We start from the raw sequence: 19433 nt of genomic DNA, 5'->3' as shown, positions 1-19433 counted from the left end.
TAAAGCAGAAACTTACTGGGACTCAAGAAACTGAAAGTAGTTTTTCCATACCAAATTCCTGACCATTTCACTCTCCTCACAACTTCCCCCAAAGGAAATTTCCACTCACAAAATTAACATTTATTTGGGCTTTTTTGGCTTGACTGAACAAGGTTCTTGGCATAGCAGAGGGTGTCCTCTGCTTAATTCTGGATGGGAGCATCACACTCAAAACTCTCAAAGACTCCACAAGGAGCACTCATTTTCTCTGAACTCTTACAGGTATTTCTATGATCTCTTGTCATATTCACTATAATTTAAGTGCTGCAGAGAACATTAGTGAACACAGTACCTGAGGCACAGCACATACAAGGGGGTTTTTTTAAACTGTACATACAGAGCACTAGTGGGAGCCACTGAAACATAAACCATGACCTAACATGCAAAGTAATCCCAGATTCCTACATGCGGCACACAGAATTATGAATTCCTTGAAAAAATTCAATTTAGTTCCAATTAAGAATCAAGATGATCAACCAGGCAATTTTCAGTGAGCAGGTATTTATTCAACCACACACCACAGGCCATTAAAGGATATTTTGACAATACACTAACCATTGCAGCACAGAGACTCCACAGAAGCCTCAAACCTGCTATTCGGATAAGCAGCCCCTACCAAAAAAAAACCACTTAAATAACTGTCAGCAGCCAGCCAGCTCAGTCAGGAAATCAAACAAAAGGCTTGTAAAGCTCTGCAGCTGCAACCCTCTAACACCTCACACACTGGTGAGGTCTGTGAGAAGCCAACTGCAAGAATGTGGAGCACAAAGCTGCAGCTGACATCAACCTACTGATCAGAATCACAAGCAAGAGCAGAAGAGGAAGACAGGCCTGTTGCAAAATGCCAGTGATGCTACAAAGGAGCAAGGATCCTACCCCAGAACAGCACAGAAGGAGCTGTCAACTTTGTGTGTTAGAGGTACAATCACACAAGAGCCAAAAACATTTATAAACTCTGATGTTGTAACTGACAAGTAACTTAATGTGCAACTTGATTCTACCAACAAATTGCTCCCTACTGAAATCACCCAGACATTAGGAAACATCAGGACTGTAAAATACTGGATTTGGTCTAATGAAGGGAAAGAAATGTCAACATCCATAAAACCGTGTGCAGCTTTCAAAGGTGCTAAGTCCCCACAGCTCCTACTGATGTCACATGGTACCAAAACCCTTCAGCACCTCAAGGAAAAAAAAAAAAAACAATCCCAAGAGTACCAGAACATGAAGTTGCTGAGAAACCTAGCTTTGTTGTGCAATGTTTTTATTGCAGTTTGACGGCTGCTTTCCTTGTGTCTTTGTGGTCTCCCCAAATACTGATCCCAAATCTTAGATTCTGTGCTTCAGTTGATGCTCCCTCCCTCACTTTCACCCCAAGGAACAAAGTGAGCAATGCTCCTGCTCTCCCTCTCCAAAGGGAATGGAAAGATCATGTTACAACATCTCAGCTTTGAAGCTACAACCAGCAGGTTTTCCTAAGAAGAAAAATGCCATAGAAAGAATCAAAACAACAGTATCATACCCAACTCACTGAAAGTGCTACTAACAAAATAATAGAAGAGGGCTCCCAGGTAATTCAATGGTGTGAACCTCATTTCAGCTGTTCCCAGGTGAACATTCCCATCTCATCACCCCACTGCCCCCTTCACCAAATGATGGCTTCAGACAAGCAGAAGCCCTTCTGTCCCTGCACTCACTATCCCACTTAGTGAAAAATGAGCCTCTTCCCAAATGCCCACACAGGAGACATTCTCACCAGCACCCAGCCTGCCCCACCATCGAGCTGTCCTCACTGCTCCTTACAGCTTCTCCCTGAGGAACTGAGGGAACATCTCTGCCACGTGCAGGCACATAGCCCAAAATCCCACCCACACAGCACGTTCCAACCCACCTGGGAAGATACAGAGATATGTCCTACCTGTGGCTGTCCCTATCATGGTGGACACCATATGGTGATGAACAGGAATGTGAGGTGACAATTTCTTCTGTCTCAACTGTACAGTGACAGCTCTCTATGAACTGCAACCTTTTAGAAGAAATATGAGAACAGCACTGGAGAAAATCCAAACACAAGGTACTCACACACTGAGACAGACTGGAGAACACAACTTCACAAATAACAGTGTGCAAGAAGATGTCACCTGATTGATTGAACAGGCCAGAAGGCCATCAGTTACTTCAATAACAGCAGGTGGACAGACAGGGACTCAAGATACTGAGTCCATCTGCAAAGGAGGACTGTCTCATCACAGGTCCATACACATCCTGTAACTACGAGCAGCATCTGGCTCCTAAACCATCACTTTCTGAAAATCCTACCTTTAGGGCCTGGTCTTCTCCTGCAGAGATACTGAGCACACCACACGGCGATGATATCTTCAATAGCTGAACTAAGCCTGAAAATTAAAGATGTTTTCCCTGACACATTGCAAAAACACAAAAATTCATCTCATTAAACGTGAATCGGCATCCCGGCGTCTCCAAATCCTGCAAACGATGTTTTAAGTTGCCTTTTAACCACTGCAACCGAGACTACACCTAGCTATTAAATAAATACAAGGGAAAAAAAAAACTTTTGTTAACAGAGGAACACAGGAATAAGTAATTGCTTTCACTTTTGATTCTCAGAAAACCACCCTTTACAGGAATTGCTGAAGGTTACTGGAAATGCCAATGAGATCTCAGGTGAAACCAGAAAAAACATGGGTTTATAACAAATTCAGAGATTCTACACAATCAAATTCTTCAGTACATTGCTGTCGGCCGGAGCAATTCCCGTTTATGTTCAGCATCACACACAGCTCTGGGAAAAAGACAGAGCTTCACTCTACCACAACTACCTGATTATAATGGACAAATGTGTCAGGGATCTTCTCCTTGTCCTAATTTTTACCACAAATCCGTCAGTTATTTTCACATATCAGTTCTTCTCCATGTTTTGTTACATGTTTAAACATTTCCATGCTGATTTCTGAAGGCAGGAGGCTGTCTGTAGCAGCCAAGAAGTGCCTGAGGAAGCATTGGAGGAAAGACCTGGTACTGGGACATTTAGTGCTCCACTGGAATCTGGTGTGCAGAGATCCCTAGAAATAGAGTCATGTCAAGTACCATGCGTTCTTGAGAGGTTGGGCCGTGCTTCTAAACTCCATAAAATGAAAGAGGTAGGCTAAGAGCTCCATAACCCAGAAGGATGAGGAAAGGAAACTGGTGGGACTGCTTTGGTTCAGCCCATTTGGTGTTGCTGGGGCCAAATGTTCCTGACAGTATATTATTGTATTCACAGTCTTTGCACACCAAGGACCCCAAGCTGTAATATGAGCTTTTCCTTTATTATTTGTGTGCTCATCTTGCTCTTTCACAGAGGAAATCCTCAACCAGGGATTTGTGGAGAGACCACATCCCAGGATAGGAGAGAGTTCAAGAAACCCTAGTCAGGGAGTTTGGTGCACAGTTGTGGACAACAGTTTGCCCCGCCTGTCTGTTCTTCAGCCTAATTTGTGTATTTAAGAGGGACAGGGTAAAAACATGTGGTGCTTATTGCAGCAGCACATCTCCTCTCCATGCACAGATCCACTCAGGCTGGGAATGGATCCACGCTGGGAATGGAGGCTCTCTCCTCTCTGATGACAAGTAACAGATCCTTGGCCCAGCTGCTGCATGTCTGTGCCATGGCAGGGGGGCTGGGGAGTGGTTTCAGCCCCTGCTGCTGGAGGCAGCCCCTGGATTCCCCCTCTGGCTGCAGCCTGGCCAGAGCACTCAGTAAATGGCAAGCGCACACCCGCGTGAGTTGGGTACACCAACACTGCCCAGCTCCACCCAGTGCACTCCAGGGCTTTGAGGCCCTGAGCATTCACATCCTTCCCTCCAGCTCCAGAGGGACCCCAGGAAGGCAGCTCTTCAGCAGCACTCAGCACTCCGTGCCTCCCAGTGAAAGCTTTTCCTGCAGGCTAGGGCACTCCTTTTAGGTCTGCCATGGCTAGAGCTGTGTCTTGGCCTTGTGCCTTTTCACCCTAGAGAAGGAAGCCCTGGGAACTCAGAGGAATTGCCTGCTCTGTCTGCCAGATGGCTCAGCTGAGAGGTGCACGGTGTGCAGCAGCCTTCAGCAGCAGCTCTGTGGTTGCCCTTCCAGCACAGCAAAGGGCTGACTGGGGCTGAGGGGCAAGGGTAGAATGTCCCCCACGCACAGGGCCTGGCATATTGTCATCCTCCTCTTCCCTCCAGCCTCCTTGGCAGCAGGGACTCTGGGCAAGGAGCACACGGATACCAGTGGAGAGCAGCTCTGCATGAGTGCTTCCAGGAACCATCAGCAGCAACCAGGCTAACAGCACATGGCCCTGTGACCTGCCTTGTGATGGCTGAGCTACCCCTCTGCAGCAGGAAATGACTCCCATTCCCATGGCCAGCTGGCCTCAGGGCAGCACCCTCCAGCCTGCAAGGGGCAGTGAGAAAATCCACTTACAGGGAGCACCTCCCTCACTGCAGACTGCCAAGGGCAAGCAGCTGCTTTCGCTTCAGGGCTACCCTTACCTGGGATTCCTCTTAGAACAAAAAGACAGCACAGTGTCAAACCCCCAGGTGGTGGGAGAAGGAGGGTGCAGAGGTGTGGGAGAGATGAGTGTGCTGCATTCCACTTCCCCTTCAGCAGAGCCCACTGTTTGCAGAATGATGTGTCCTGCACTTGGGAGCACTGCCAGCCCTAGGAAAATGGAGGAAAGGCTTAGCTTGTGTGAGTTTATTCACATCATGAAGGCTTTTCTCATTTCTTTTTTTCCCCCTTTTTGTCATGCATGGAAGACCAGCAGGAACAAGTGATACCACAGATTCTTCTTCTGGTCCTGCCTCAGCTCTGGCCCAAAATGGAGCTGTGGGGGGTGTGGGTCTGTAAGCAATCCTTGAGAAAGCAGGTGTGCAGTCAGAATCAGGAGGCTTGCTCTCAAGACCCTTTTATGCAGATCTATGGATCTGCATAAAATCAGGTTCAGACCAAGCAGCTTTCTTTCTAAGGACACACAGGGAGACTGGTAAAAAGCACAAACAGGAAGACCTGGCTCTGCCTTCAAGGGCTTCCACTGCTGCAAATGGAACCTTCCCAGTGCAGCCTGGGCTGTTGCAAAAAGAGGTCAGAAAGTTTGAGGATTCTATTTACAAAGGCAACAAACTAAAGCAAGGAGTGCTCATGTGATGACCTGTAGCCTCAGACTGCATTAGGAGCATCTCACCTGTGCATGCACTGGCCACTCACCTTCGCCCTGGTGCAGTTCCACCACTTCCCTCTTTGTTTTCCTCTCTTCAGGGTGAGCTGGAGATGGTGGACCACCTTGCAAACACCGAGATCAACAGCCAGCGCATTGCTGCTGTGGAAAACTGCTTTGGGGCTTCTGGGCAGCCCCTAGCCTTGCCGGGCAGGGTCCTCCTGGGAGAAGGGATTTTAACCAAAGAATGCCGCAAGAAACCAAAGCCTCGCATACTTTTCCTTTTCAACGACATCCTCGTCTACGGCAGCATCATCATCAACAGAAGGAAGTACAACTCCCAGCACATCATCCCCCTTGAGGATGTCACTTTGGAGACGCTGCCAGACACCTTGCAGATGAAGAACCGCTGGATGATTAAAACCTCCAGGAAGTCCTTTGTGGTTTCCGCAGCCTCCCTCACGGAGAGGAAGGAGTGGATCAGCCACCTGGAGGAGTGCATCAAGCACCTGCTGACCAAGACGGGCCGGCAGCCCTGCAGGGAGCCCACGGCCCCCTGGATCCCAGACAAGGCCACGGACATCTGCATGCGCTGCACGCAGACCAAGTTCTCCACGCTCACCCGCAGGCACCACTGCCGCAAGTGCTGAACAGCTTCACCTGTGTCTTCACATAAAGACAAGGCACACCTGCACATTTTTCTACCTACAAACTTATGACTGCCCTGAAACCCAGTGTGACCAACTGGCTGGGACATTCAGCACCACAGCATTTGGTGCTGACAGGAATAATGCAGCTGGCACGTCACCCACCTCACCAGCACTGCTGCTGCCAACCACTGCCTGCCCACTGCAGGCCTGCCTGAGTTCCTAAAGTGTTCCTGTCATTTAAAGCAACACACAGATCACTATGATGCTTCTCATGGACATTTTAATGAAAACAGAGGACAAGCTGTACAGACTCAGTCCAGAAATCAATGCTCAAATGACAACCTTAATCCTGGCACTCATATAAAACTGGCAGATTCAGCTCCCCATTGTTTTAATGCCACACCCTCCCATTCTAGGGCACAGGAACCTGGTGAAAATTGAATTGAAAGTGTTCACAGCTTGCTTTCCTGATACTTGAAATTAACTGAAATAAGTATTTGAAAATAATTGAAATAAGTATTTGCTTCGCTTCTTACATAAAAAGATAACTCAAGAATTACAATAAAAAAGGGACAAGCAAGGAAGTGATTGAGTATTTTGAGTTCACAGTAATGCACTTCCTTATAAAACTTCCATTTGCAAGACTGAAACAAACAACAAGTTTGTTTCATTCTTCAAAATGCCCCAGCGACTTTGGCACCTTCCATATCATTCACAGGGAAAAAAATTAAAGCACTTAAACAGAATCAGGTCTCCTAAATAAAACAAAACTATTTTGAAAATTTTCACAAGTGATACATTAGCCTAAGAGCAGCATGACTAGCTTCAGCAATTTGAATTAGTCCTAGTACAGAGCAATCCAACATTTCAGAGCAAGTTTGTGTCAGGATATTGTAGTAATATACTACTACCCTTAAGAAGCCACACAAAAAAATTATAACAATAATGATCAAAATTAAAAAGCCAAACACCAAAACTGAACACCCCCACATTCCTAAGATCAGCATATATTTATAATTAGTACTGATAACTAGCAATTGTTGTGTTGAAGATTCAAAGCAATGGGATTAAAATGCAATCCACCATAAAAATCCTCCTCTTTAGAGGATTATTCTCCATATTTTAGTTGTGCTTTTAGCTCATTGGTAAGGTAACTGACCAGCACTCCTAATACCTTGTCTCTGAGGGCAGAATTTGACATTACAAGAGCAATCAGGTGACGAGAATCAGTCCAGTCTAAGTTCTTGACAACAGCCATGGCTTCAGCAGAGAGTTTCTGCTTCTCAGCAGCAGACAATTCCATTAAAATCTCAGGGACTGACTTGAACTGTCCAGAAGTTATCCATCCAATCAATCCACCCACTGCTCCTCCTAGGAAACACAGGGAATCATTAGTCTTTACCAATAAACATTAAAGCCTGGAATTCTATCCACATCTTCACCAACAGCGTTCTCACTATGATTAGAAATCAACAGAGAGCTGTTATCTGTGTCTGCTACAACTAGATTTATACACAGTATTCAAAGCATCAAAAAGGATTTTAAAAACTCTTTACATCAACAGCAATCATAAAGAAACCCTTTATACAATCAACTAATGCCTTCAAGCTAGAAACCAGAAACAAAACACTGCCTGGGACACTCTCTTAGGGTGAGCTCTACTGCTGAATAAAACCTTGCCCAAGGAAAACACCAGACCAACAACTGCCGGAGCAGTGTCATAATCTCTTACCAGATAGTCCCAGACTGTTCAAAGCTTTCTGCTTCTTTAAGAGTCACACACTGCAGTGTCCAACACACCTGAAGCCCACCCCTGCAGGTGCTCACAGACCAATCCCATCAGACACATTCAGGCTTTCATCTACCACGTGCTCACCCCACCCTCCCCAGCTGGACAAGACACACTCAGGTAAGTGGAAGGTCCCAGGCTGTCAGGATAACAGCAGAGGGATGGATCATCTACAGCTGATGTGCCTGTGGCTGCTGAGAAAGCAGCCCAGCAATGCACAGGGCTGCCAGCACTGCCCGGAGCACACAGGGCCTGGGACAGACAGAAGGAAGGAAGGAAGGAAGGAGAGACAGAACCCTCACAATGGAGAGGTGGCAGAACTGACCCTGCCACCAAAACTGCCACCCCCAGCGACTGTCCCTAAAATGTCATCTATGCACTCACAGGGATGCAGTTTTTCATTAGACTAAAACTCTTAATTTGCAGCTTTTACTCAGTTAGCAGTTTTTCCCATGATACCAAAGAAATACTTGAAAGCCTACGATGGCTGAATTCATCTTCAAGGGACTTTTATGAGAACATCAATAACTGATTTAGGGGCACTTAATGCAAAAGCCACTGGAAGTATTGATGTCTACTCTCCCCGTCCATTGAGACTAGATTTGTGACACGATCACACTTTCTCCCCCTTGCAACAAACCCAGAGCCCACTTCTCTCAGAGCAGGCAGTCCTTGGGAAGCATGATGACTGCAAGCTGCTCCAGCAATGCTGCACATGGCAGGTAACTCGTCCTCATTCCTGGTGCTAAGCAGCAGGAGGGACAACCCCGGCCACCCAGTCCCACACCTATCCAGGCTGTTTGAGCAAGAGAAGGTGCCCTTGATTGTAAATGTCTCTCTAACTGTCCTAAACTTATTTGGCTTATTTACCTTTCAGTTTTTTAAAAGTTAAATGAGAGGGTTATGATTTAGCTGCACTGTAATTGAGTCATGGCTTTTAGTTTAGACAGGACTTATTACTCTTATTATACATGCTTATGATTGTATACTTTCAGTGTGAAGTAACAGGTATACTTGTTCCAGTGCCTTCCACAGTGGCTGAAAAACATCAAGCTCGACCGGGAGACACTATGAAAGCTTAAACACTTAAAAGGGAAAATACACCCTTTATTAACTTCAGCATTTCTCTTTATCTCACTCAAGAATGAGGCCACTTACATTATTACCTTCACTTCAGATTTTAAGCTTACACATTTCTTACAAAAGCTTAATTTCCCTTCTTTGTTCCTGATAACTTCAGTCATGTATTTGTCAACATTCTGGCTATTCATTAAGTTTTGTACCTGTAACAGGAGTAAATACACAGCTTCACTCTGCCTTTTCTGTTATCACTCCTCACAAATTATTTGCTTGTTTTTGTAACTCAACCTGACAGAGGCACACTGCAATTCACTCCACAATCAGTAAGCCTGTGAAATTCCTGCAACTGCTCACAGGACATTCAACTGCTCAACATTCATGGGCCAGGGCCCACACGCCTTCAGCAACAAGGCAGCTTTCAAACTAGACAACTCTTAATTCCAGAGTTACAGAGGAGAAACAATTCTTTACTATTAGACTTAGGCTTTTCTGTAACTTTCTGCAATAAGAAGAAAAGAAAAGTGACAGGGAAAAATGAATCCCAGCAGAAAAAAAAACCCAAGTTCATCAGGACATGGATGTCAGGATTTTTAAAATACAGAAATAAGTATCATTTTTAGTGAGAAGTGATTCTGCCCAATGCTAAGGCTTATCTCCCCTCACCCTCCATCGCAGCAGGAAATCTCAACACTGAATGCCCCTTTTCTTCAACCCACACCTCTTCATTTCTTCACTCAGGGATTTAACCACCCTCTTGTTCCTAAAGCAAAGCACACTTACCTGCAGCAATGCCAGGAGGGCCTGCCAGCATGCCCCCCAAAACACTTGATATAAATGTCAGCATTGCTCCCCGGCGAGAATGTGTGTAAGCAGCTTCCATTCTCTTCTCCGTGGCAATGTGGCAGAGCAGTGCCATCACATCATCAACACGGCTCGGCATCCTGCAAAATATGTCCTAAGTTGTCTTTTGACGACTGCATCCAAGACTAAAACTAGCTATGAAATGAATTTGATGGCAACAAAATCCTAGTGTAACAAGCAAGTGATTTCTCTTTTGATGCGGATTGTAAGTTATCGTTTGACTACCAAAATGCTACTTCTAAACTCAGGTTAGAGCAGAAAAAAAATGGGCCTATAACAAATTCAGAGACTCTACACAATCAAATTCTTCAATACATTGCTGTCGGCCAGAGCAATTCCCATTTATGTTCAGCATCACACACAGCTCAGGGAAAAAGACAAAGCTTCACTCTTCCACAACTACCTGATTATAATGGACAAATGTGTCAGGGATCTTCTCCTTGTCCTAATTTTTACCACAAATCCGTCAGTTATTTTCACATATCAGTTCTTCTCCATGTTTTGTTACATGTTTAAACATTTCCATGCTGATTTCTGAAGGCAGGAGGCTGTCTGTAGCAACCAAGAAGTGCCTGAGGAAGTGTTGGAGGAGGGACCTGGTACTGGGACATTCAGTGCTCAGGTGCTCTGGAGCCAGGCCAGCAGAGATGTAGGGGTGGATGGAGAAGGCAGTCAGGACTCAGAGCAGAGATGCCAGAAGAGTCTCACAAAGGAGCAAGCAGAGACACAGGACCCCAGCTTGTAAAATGCTGTCACGTGTCCTCAGCAAGGGATAGAGACCTGTCCCTGAGAACAAGCACTCTGAGACCAAGACTTCTCCACCTCATTCACTTGCTGCTGCTGCTGCTGGTGACCACATAAACACTTCCCACTATGCACACCAGCTGAGGAAAGGGCTACCAGGGATAGTTAGAAACAAACAAAAAAGTATTCAATAGAATTAAAAATAAAATCACATATTTATAAATTGCAGATTTCTCTCAGTACATGTAATGTCAGCACTACAGAGCAGATGAGCATTTGGGGTTTTTCAGCCCCTAGAAAACCTCTTATCCCAGAGTGTGTGAGCAATACCATCTCAGCCCAAGCCAACCTGTTTCAGAGTCTCTCCTGAATAGAACTCCGCTGTGCAAAGTGAAAGTGGAGTGGTACCACACTATTCCTCATATTAAAAATTAACTCCTGCAACAGAGAAAGCTTTCTCTTGCACTAAGATGGCTGACTGCAAATCTCCCATGTCACTGCAGGATCCAAGCTCTGCTGACACTGAAGCTAACTGGATTTTGGGAAGGGACCACATATACTCCATAGCTGCAAAGAGGCACAGCAGGAAATTCATCCAACTGTTGATTTCTCTCACTACTCCATTCATCTTTGTGCCAGTCTAAAGGAAACATCCAAGTTCACCATTTCACCACTGCTGCTTTTGGGATTTTGGCAGGCTGATGACACAGCAGTGGCTCAGAGTGGCAGAGTGTGCTGGGCAGCCACAGCAGAGCCACACACTCTGCTCTCAGAGGTACATATTATCTCATCCCATAGGGCTCAAGCTCCAAGTCAGAAACAAATGGCTGCTCCGTCTGTCCTACAGCAGTGGGGAAACACCCCAAAATATACTACTGGTACAGCTCCCACTGCCAGCCCCGGGAATGATGGGAAAAGAGACAATTAAATGTTTGTTTTTACCCTTCTAACAAAAGGTGAGCAGCTTTCCATTCAGAGTGCATTCACACCAGCCCCAAGCAGTCTGAAGTGCTGCAGGATTCACTCCCTCCTCTCAGGCACTGGTTTGGGATTGTGCTTCCTCCCTTGGCATGTCCTCAGACTAACCCAAAGTGCTGAAAACAATTTGTATCTCCTCTCTGGGCTGAATTCAGTCAATGTCTCCCATGAAGCCCTCCAGGATGAAGGCTCTGCAGCACAGGTGGGACAACCCAAGTTGGAGAGCTGACAACACAGGGCTCTCACTGCTAGTAAGATAATCAGCTTGGCCCTCTCAAACTGAGAGAGTGCTACAGCTTCCTAAAGCAATCTAATTGTACCAGATGTGCAATGATGTTTTATGAGCAGACACGCCTGCAGCTGAAGCACCAGGTTCCAGCACTGGGTTGAAGCTGGCTGCCAAAGTCACCGGCATTACCATGCTCCACATGGCCAATACTGTGAGGTGTCCCCATGGTGACAATGCAAAGGTGACAGAGTGTCACAGCCCAGACAGCCATGATACACAAAACCACAACACACAGCTCTAGAACACTTCAAGCATCTGCCCCTTCCTCTTCTTCTGCACAACCTTTTGTAGCCTTCACCTGACACACCTCACACCTGTGTGCCCTCTGTTCCCTCTGGTGATTGGTCACTACCCCTGGGCACTCTGTGTCTCATTCCCCCAATGCTGGTCACCTGTTCTGTTCAGCTGGAGCTCGTTAGGGGTGAGGACTGGCCACAGCCCCACTCCCAATTACCACAAACTGTCTAACTACAATTCCCTCCTTTTTTTGTTTTCTTTTTAATAAATGCTATGTTTACTATTTCTCTACAGGGCCCTTACAGAAGAAATAGCAAACATGGTATAAGTATCCCTTGTGTAGATTCCACTAACTCTGTAAGGTGTCTGTGTACTGACCTTGAGTCACTCCCCAAACTTACATATCATTCAAACCTTTATACTTACATTTCTTGAATATTGACAATATCAAGAGCTTGATAACTTGATAAGGTAACACACAAGAGTAAGTTAAAAGGCCATACACTAGGACATTAACAAAATCAACAGCTATACAATTCCATCAATAGCCATACAATTTTAACAACATTAACAACTATACAGCTTCACTAACAGCTATGTAATTCCAAGTGATAACCCTTTTTCAAATACACAGCAAACATTTATGGAACACACTCACATCACTCTGAACACAGCCTTAATTCTAGGGAAATTTTAGCATCTCTGTAGTGCTTTTGGTTCACCAATTTTTGAGATTTCCCTGTCCATGCACCAATGAGTGCAGTGTGTTCAGTGCTGGCCAATCACCAATGCACTCACTTCCTGCTGTGAGACAGGATTATGAGAAAGGCACAGCAGGCTCAAAACTTTAAAAGGGTATAAAGAAAAATTTATTAACAGTAACTAAGGTATTAGAAACAGAACAAAACCTTTAGGACACTTGTCTTCCCCCTACAACCTTTTCCTTCCCACTGACATCGTAAAGAAATAAACCCTAAAATTTCAGTTTCTCACCTCTAAAATAGTCTTTCATCAGTTCACTTAGGGAGAGAAGTCCCTCTTGTTAATATTATGGAGACTTCTCCGCAAGAAAACAGTTCTCTTGTGGCTCTTATTTTCCACAAATAGCAGCCACCCCAGGGAAATCTGCAATCATGAAATGCCTCCTGTTTTTCACAAGGTTTTCTCACAACCTGTGTTTATGGGCCATGTCAACTTAGGGGGTTCTGTTTAAAGATGCGCTGTTCAGAGGCAGAAGTTCTCATTATCTATCTCTAAAATCATCTTCATCCCTGGGAACAGAGATCTTCTTCTCTTCCTGGAGGCACAGGGTCTCATCACTCTTCTCTCCTTCTCTGTTCAAACTTCTCATTGGACCACAGCTACTTTAACACCTGCTTACTTTGGCAGGCCTTTGCTCGATATCAAATTGAACCCTTCATCTCCCCATGCTTTCATGTGTTACAGGGAAACAGAGTCTTTTCTCCATAGCTTTACAAGAGGATTTCAGCCCCAAGATCAAGGCATCTCCTCATCCCTCTCATCTGGGACTTCTTCACTGACCTCGGTGTCTTCATGTTGCTCCTCTACATGCTTACATCTTATTCCTTTCTCTGACTCGAGGGAGGCTTGAATTACTGCAAGAGTTAACATCTCACCCAGGGCAGAGGGTCACCCGACCTGCCGCTGGCTTGTGGTGTGAGCTGGGGCTGTGTCAGAATCGGCTTCATGGTGGGTCTTTGGTTTTCTCTGAATTCAATTCCAGCTGCAGGGCCACTCTGCATGGGCTGCAGGGCTGCCTCTGGCCTCAGCCACATGATCTCGTGCAGCAGCTGGGCTGGGGGGAGGGAGGGGACCCGGTGGCAAGATGTTAAAAGCCGCGGTTGGCCCTGCTTCGGCCAGGGACCCACAGCCGCCCCATCCATGGCTGGCAGCTGCTGGGGCCCGGCCCGGCCAGGACACAACCTGTCAGGCTCCCTGCAGAGGGGCCCGCCCGGCCTTGTTACCTGCTCCCAGGCCAGAAGGAAAAAAAAAAAGTTCCTGGGTTTCATTTGTCTGTAACACGTGTGTTTCACACAGCTTTCCTGTGGCTTGAAGTTTTACATCACTTCCTTAAATGCCTCCCATGAAAACCCAGGACAATCTCACATTTCAGAATGCAGCAGATTATATTATCTGCAAAAGATTATATTATTTCTTCTCAAATTAACTTCTCTAATCTCCATAGCATATCTGCAGAAGATTATATTATTTATTATCAAATTAACTTCTCTTCCCTAATCTCCATAGCATATCAGGAAACCCTCATCCATCCATTGCTTTGATCTACACCCTTCCATACTTCAGGTGTCTGGTGTTTCCCTGAACTCCCATATTTTAATTAAAAAAACCAGATAGGATGTTAGCTCCCAAGCCACCAGTTTCCAATTAAGCAAAGTGCCCAGCCTCACCCTATTTTTTTTCTACCAAATAAGCAAAGTGCATAACATCCGCTTCTCGTATTAAGCACCCTCCTTCTTGGGGGTAGTGTGTCATAAGTTCTCCAGACTTTAGGCCCTCAGGTCTGCTTAGCTATAACTCCTCTGGATTTTTAGGCTCTTGGTTTGCTTTTAGGCTCTTAGTCTGCCTACTCATTCTTCAGGCTCTCAGGCTCGGATTCTTCTTACACCTCCTGCTCTCTCTTGTCCTGCTCTCTTTTCCATTCTTTCAAAGTCTCATAGAGCAATCTCCAGGTGGTGGCCAAATCTGCAGCCACCTTGTCCCCTTTTAGTACCACATCTCATAGTCTTTGCCCAACTTCTCTCCATGCTCTAAAAAGCAGTACTTGCATCAGTCTCAAAATCTGGTGACCTTGCCTATAGTAAAACACAACAAAGGGCATAGTCAGTACTCTTAATGCCTTTTCCCTTCAACAAAGCTCCCCATGTAGATAAACCAAGCTGTTCTTCACTTGATAACATATCCCCCATTATGTCCCAAGTGGCTCACCTGTACTCTGGGTGTCCAAATCGGTCAGGCCTGTAGCAGACAGCGTCTCTCTGCTGCTCTCGACGTTACACAGGGCTCTGTCTCCAGCGGTACCTGGCACTAAGCCTAACAGTAAACAATGTCAGGGTCACAAAATGTCACAGGCAACTCTGCTGTGATAGACAAAACCACAACACACAGCTCTAGAACACTTCAAGCATCTGCCCCTTCCTCTTCTGCACAACCTTTTGTAGCCTTCACCTGACACACCTCACACCTGTGTGCCCTCTGTTCCCTCTGGTGATTGGTCACTACCCCTGGGCACTCCGTGTCTCATTCCCCCAATGCTGGTCACCTGTTCTGTGCAGCTGGAGCTCGTTAGGGGTGAGGACTGGCCACAGCCCCACTCCCAATTACCATAAACTGTGTAACTACAACACAGTGCAAAGGAGACCAACCACCCTTGGTATCTCTGGTTAAATAAAACACTCCTTAATAACCACATTCAAAGTGCAATTGACTTAAAGTTAAAAAATAGCCAGGCCATAAGGAAAGTGGTAATCACACTGATGCATGGTGGAGTACAAATCTGTGGCAAGCAAATTTGGAACTTGAGCCTCAAGATAAAGCAGAAACTTACTGGGACTCAAGAAACTGAAAGTAGTTTTTCCATACCAAATTCCTGACCATTTCACTCTCCTCACAACTTCCCCCAAAGGAAATTTCCACTCACAAAATTAACATTTATTTGGGCTTTTTTGGCTTGACTGAACAAGGTTCTTGGCATAGCAGAGGGTGTCCTGCTTAATTCTGGATGGGAGCATCACACTCAAAACTCTCAAAGACTCCACAAGGAGCACTCATTTTCTCTGAACTCTCACAGGTATTTCTATGATCTCTTGTCATATTCACTATAATTTAAGTGCTGCAGAGAACATTAGTGAACACAGTACCTGAGGCACAGCACATACAAGGGGGTTTTTTTAAACTGTACATACAGAGCACTAGTGGCAGCCACTGAAACATAAACCATGACCTAACATGCAAAGTAATCCCAGATTCCTACATGCGGCACACAGAATTATGAATTCCTTGAAAAAATTCAATTTAGTTCCAATTAAGAATCAAGATGATCAACCAGGCAATTTTCAGTGAGCAGGTATTTATTCAACCACACACCACAGGCCATTAAAGGATATTTTGACAATACACTAACCATTGCAGCACAGAGACTCCACAGAAGCCCCAAACCTGCTATTCGGATAAGCAGCCCCTACCAAAAAAAAAACACTTAAATAACTGTCAGCAGCCAGCCAGCTCAGTCAGGAAATCAAACAAAAGGCTTGTAAAGCTCTGCAGCTGCAACCCTCTAACACCTCACACACTGGTGAGGTCTGTGAGAAGCCAACTGCAAGAATGTGGAGCACAAAGCTGCAGCTGACATCAACCTACTGATCAGAATCACAAGCAAGAGCAGAAGAGGAAGACAGGCCTGTTGCAAAATGCCAGTGATGCTACAAAGGAGCAAGGATCCTACCCCAGAACAGCACAGAAGGAGCTGTCAACTTTGTGTGTTAGAGGTACAATCACACAAGAGCCAAAAACATTTATAAACTCTGATGTTGTAACTGACAAGTAACTTAATGTGCAACTTGATTCTACCAACAAATTGCTCCCTACTGAAATCACCCAGACATTAGGAAACATCAGGACTGTAAAATACTGGATTTGGTCTAATGAAGGGAAAGAAATGTCAACATCCATAAAACTGTGTGCAGCTTTCAAAGGTGCTAAGTCCCCACAGCTCCTACTGATGTCACATGGTACCAAAACCCTTCAGCACCTCAAGGAAAAAAAAAAAAACAATCCCAAGAGTACCAGAACATGAAGTTGCTGAGAAACCTAGCTTTGTTGTGCAATGTTCTTGTTTTATTGCAGTTTGACGGCTGCTTTCCTTGTGTCTTTGTGGTCTCCCCAAATACTGATCCCAAGTCTTAGATTCTGTGCTTCAGTTGATGCTCCCTCCCTCACTTTCACCCCAAGGACACGGGAACAAAGTGAGCAATGCTCCTGCTCTCCCTCTCCAAAGGGAATGGAAAGATCATGTTACAACATCTCAGCTTTGAAGCTACAACCAGCAGGTTTTCCTAAGAAGAAAAATGCCATAGAAAGAATCAAAACAACAGTATCATACCCAACTCACTGAAAGTGCTACTAACACAAATAATAGAAGAGGGCTCCCAGGTAATTCAATGGTGTGAGCTCTCTATGAACTGCAACCTTTTAGAAGAAATATGAGAACAGCACTGGAGAAAATCCAAACACAAGGTACTCACACACTGAGACAGACTGGAGAACACAACTTCACAAATAACAGTGTGCAAGAAGATGTCACCTGATTGATTGAACAGGCCAGAAGGCCATCAGTTACTTCAATAACAGCAGGTGGACAGACAGGGACTCAAGATACTGAGTCCATCTGCAAAGGAGGACTGTCTCATCACAGGTCCATACACATCCTGTAAGTACGAGCAGCATCTGGCTCCTAAACCATCACTTTCTGAAAATCCTACCTTTAGGGCCTGGTCTTCTCCTGCAGAGATACTGAGCACACCACACGGCGATGATATCTTCAATATCTGAACTAAGCCTGAAAATTAAAGATGTTTTCCCTGACACATTGCAAAAACACAAAAATTCATCTCATTAAACATGAATCGGCATCCCGGCGTCTCCAAATCCTGCAAACGATGTTTTAAGTTATCTTTTAACCACTGCAACCGAGACTACACCTAGCTATTAAATAAATACAAGGGAAAAAAAAAAAAACTTTTGTTAACAGAGGAACACAGGAATAAGTAATTGCTTTCACTTTTGATTCTCAGAAAACCACCCTTTACAGGAATTGCTGAAGGTTACTGGAAATGCCAATGAGATCTCAGGTGAAACCAGAAAAAACATGGGTTTATAACAAATTCAGAGATTCTACACAATCAAATTCTTCAGTACATTGCTGTCGGCCGGAGCAATTCCCGTTTATGTTCAGCATCACACACAGCTCAGGGAAAAATCTTCACTCTTCTACAACTACCTGATTATAATGGACAAATGTGTCAGGGATCTTCTCCTTGTCCTAATTTTTACCACAAACCCGTCAGTTATTTTCACATATCAGTTCTTCTCCATGTTTTGTTACATGTTTAAACATTTCCATGCTGATTTCTGAAGGCAGGAGGCTGTCTGTAGCAGCCAAGAAGTGCCTGAGGAAGCATTGGAGGAAAGAGCTGGTACTGGGACATTTAGTGCTCCACTGGAATCTGGTGTGCAGAGATCCCTAGAAATAGAGTCATGTCAAGTACCATGCGTTCTTGAGAGGTTGGGCCGTGCTTCTAAACTCCATAAAATGAAAGAGGTAGGCTAAGAGCTCCATAACCCAGAAGGATGAGGAAAGGAAACTGGTGGGACTGCTTTGGTTCAGCCCATTTGGTGTTGCTGGGGCCAAATGTTCCTGACAGTATATTATTGTATTCACAGTCTTTGCACACCAAGGACCCCAAGCTGTAATATGAGCTTTTCCTTTATTATTTGTGTGCTCATCTTGCTCTTTCACAGAGGAAATCCTCAACCAGGGATTTGTGGAGAGACCACATCCCAGGATAGGAGAGAGTTCAAGAAACCCTAGTCAGGGAGTTTGGTGCACAGTTGTGGACAACAGTTTGCCCCGCCTGTCTGTTCTTCAGCCTAATTTGTGTATTTAAGAGGGACAGGGTAAAAACATGTGGTGCTTATTGCAGCAGCACATCTCCTCTCCATGCACAGATCCACTCAGGCTGGGAATGGATCCACGCTGGGAATGGAGGCTCTCTCCTCTCTGATGACAAGTAACAGATCCTTGGCCCAGCTGCTGCATGTCTGTGCCATGGCAGGGGGGCTGGGGAGTGGTTTCAGCCCCTGCTGCTGGAGGCAGCCCCTGGATTCCCCCTCTGGCTGCAGCCTGGCCAGAGCACTCAGTAAATGGCAAGTGCACACCCGCGTGAGTTGGGTACACCAACACTGCCCAGCTCCACCCAGTGCACTCCAGGGCTTTGAGGCCCTGAGCATTCACATCCTTCCCTCCAGCTCCAGAGGGACCCCAGGAAGGCAGCTCTTCAGCAGCACTCAGCACTCCGTGCCTCCCAGTGAAAGCTTTTCCTGCAGGCTAGGGCACTCCTTTTAGGTCTGCCATGGCTAGAGCTGTGTCTTGGCCTTGTGCCTTTTCACCCTAGAGAAGGAAGCCCTGGGAACTCAGAGGAATTGCCTGCTCTGTCTGCCAGATGGCTCAGCTGAGAGGTGCACGGTGTGCAGCAGCCTTCAGCAGCAGCTCTGTGGTTGCCCTTCCAGCACAGCAAAGGGCTGACTGGGGCTGAGGGGCAAGGGTAGAATGTCCCCCACGCACAGGGCCTGGCATATTGTCATCCTCCTCTTCCCTCCAGCCTCCTTGGCAGCAGGGACTCTGGGCAAGGAGCACACGGATACCAGTGGAGAGCAGCTCTGCATGAGTGCTTCCAGGAACCATCAGCAGCAACCAGGCTAACAGCACATGGCCCTGTGACCTGCCTTGTGATGGCTGAGCTACCCCTCTGCAGCAG

At 45.7% G+C, this 19433-nt stretch overlaps 2 protein-coding genes across 2 annotated transcripts; one reads left to right on the top strand and one right to left on the bottom strand.

Moving 5' to 3' along the window:
• Window positions 1-5083: 5083 nt before the first annotated feature.
• LOC137481105 (pleckstrin homology domain-containing family F member 1-like) lies at window positions 5084-5896 on the top strand. The gene has a single exon (XM_068202587.1). The coding sequence runs from the start codon at window positions 5345-5347 to the stop codon at window positions 5879-5881; it is 537 nt and encodes a 178-aa protein (XP_068058688.1). The 5' UTR covers window positions 5084-5344; the 3' UTR covers window positions 5882-5896.
• A 985-nt stretch (window positions 5897-6881) lies between these two features.
• LOC137480959 (protein C19orf12 homolog) lies at window positions 6882-9690 on the bottom strand. Its single transcript, XM_068202429.1, has 2 exons — window positions 9531-9690; window positions 6882-7252 (listed from the first exon to the last, which is right to left on the bottom strand). The coding sequence occupies exons 1-2, from the start codon at window positions 9688-9690 to the stop codon at window positions 6990-6992; spliced, it is 423 nt and encodes a 140-aa protein (XP_068058530.1). The 3' UTR covers window positions 6882-6989.
• Between the last annotated feature and the right edge of the window lie 9743 nt (window positions 9691-19433).

Source organism: Anomalospiza imberbis, chromosome 12 (genome assembly GCF_031753505.1).
Source record: "Anomalospiza imberbis isolate Cuckoo-Finch-1a 21T00152 chromosome 12, ASM3175350v1, whole genome shotgun sequence".
Classification (NCBI taxonomy): Eukaryota; Metazoa; Chordata; class Aves; order Passeriformes; family Viduidae; genus Anomalospiza; species Anomalospiza imberbis.
The sequence above is the reverse complement of the archived record's forward strand: the minus strand, read 5'-3'. Positions and strand labels throughout refer to the sequence as shown.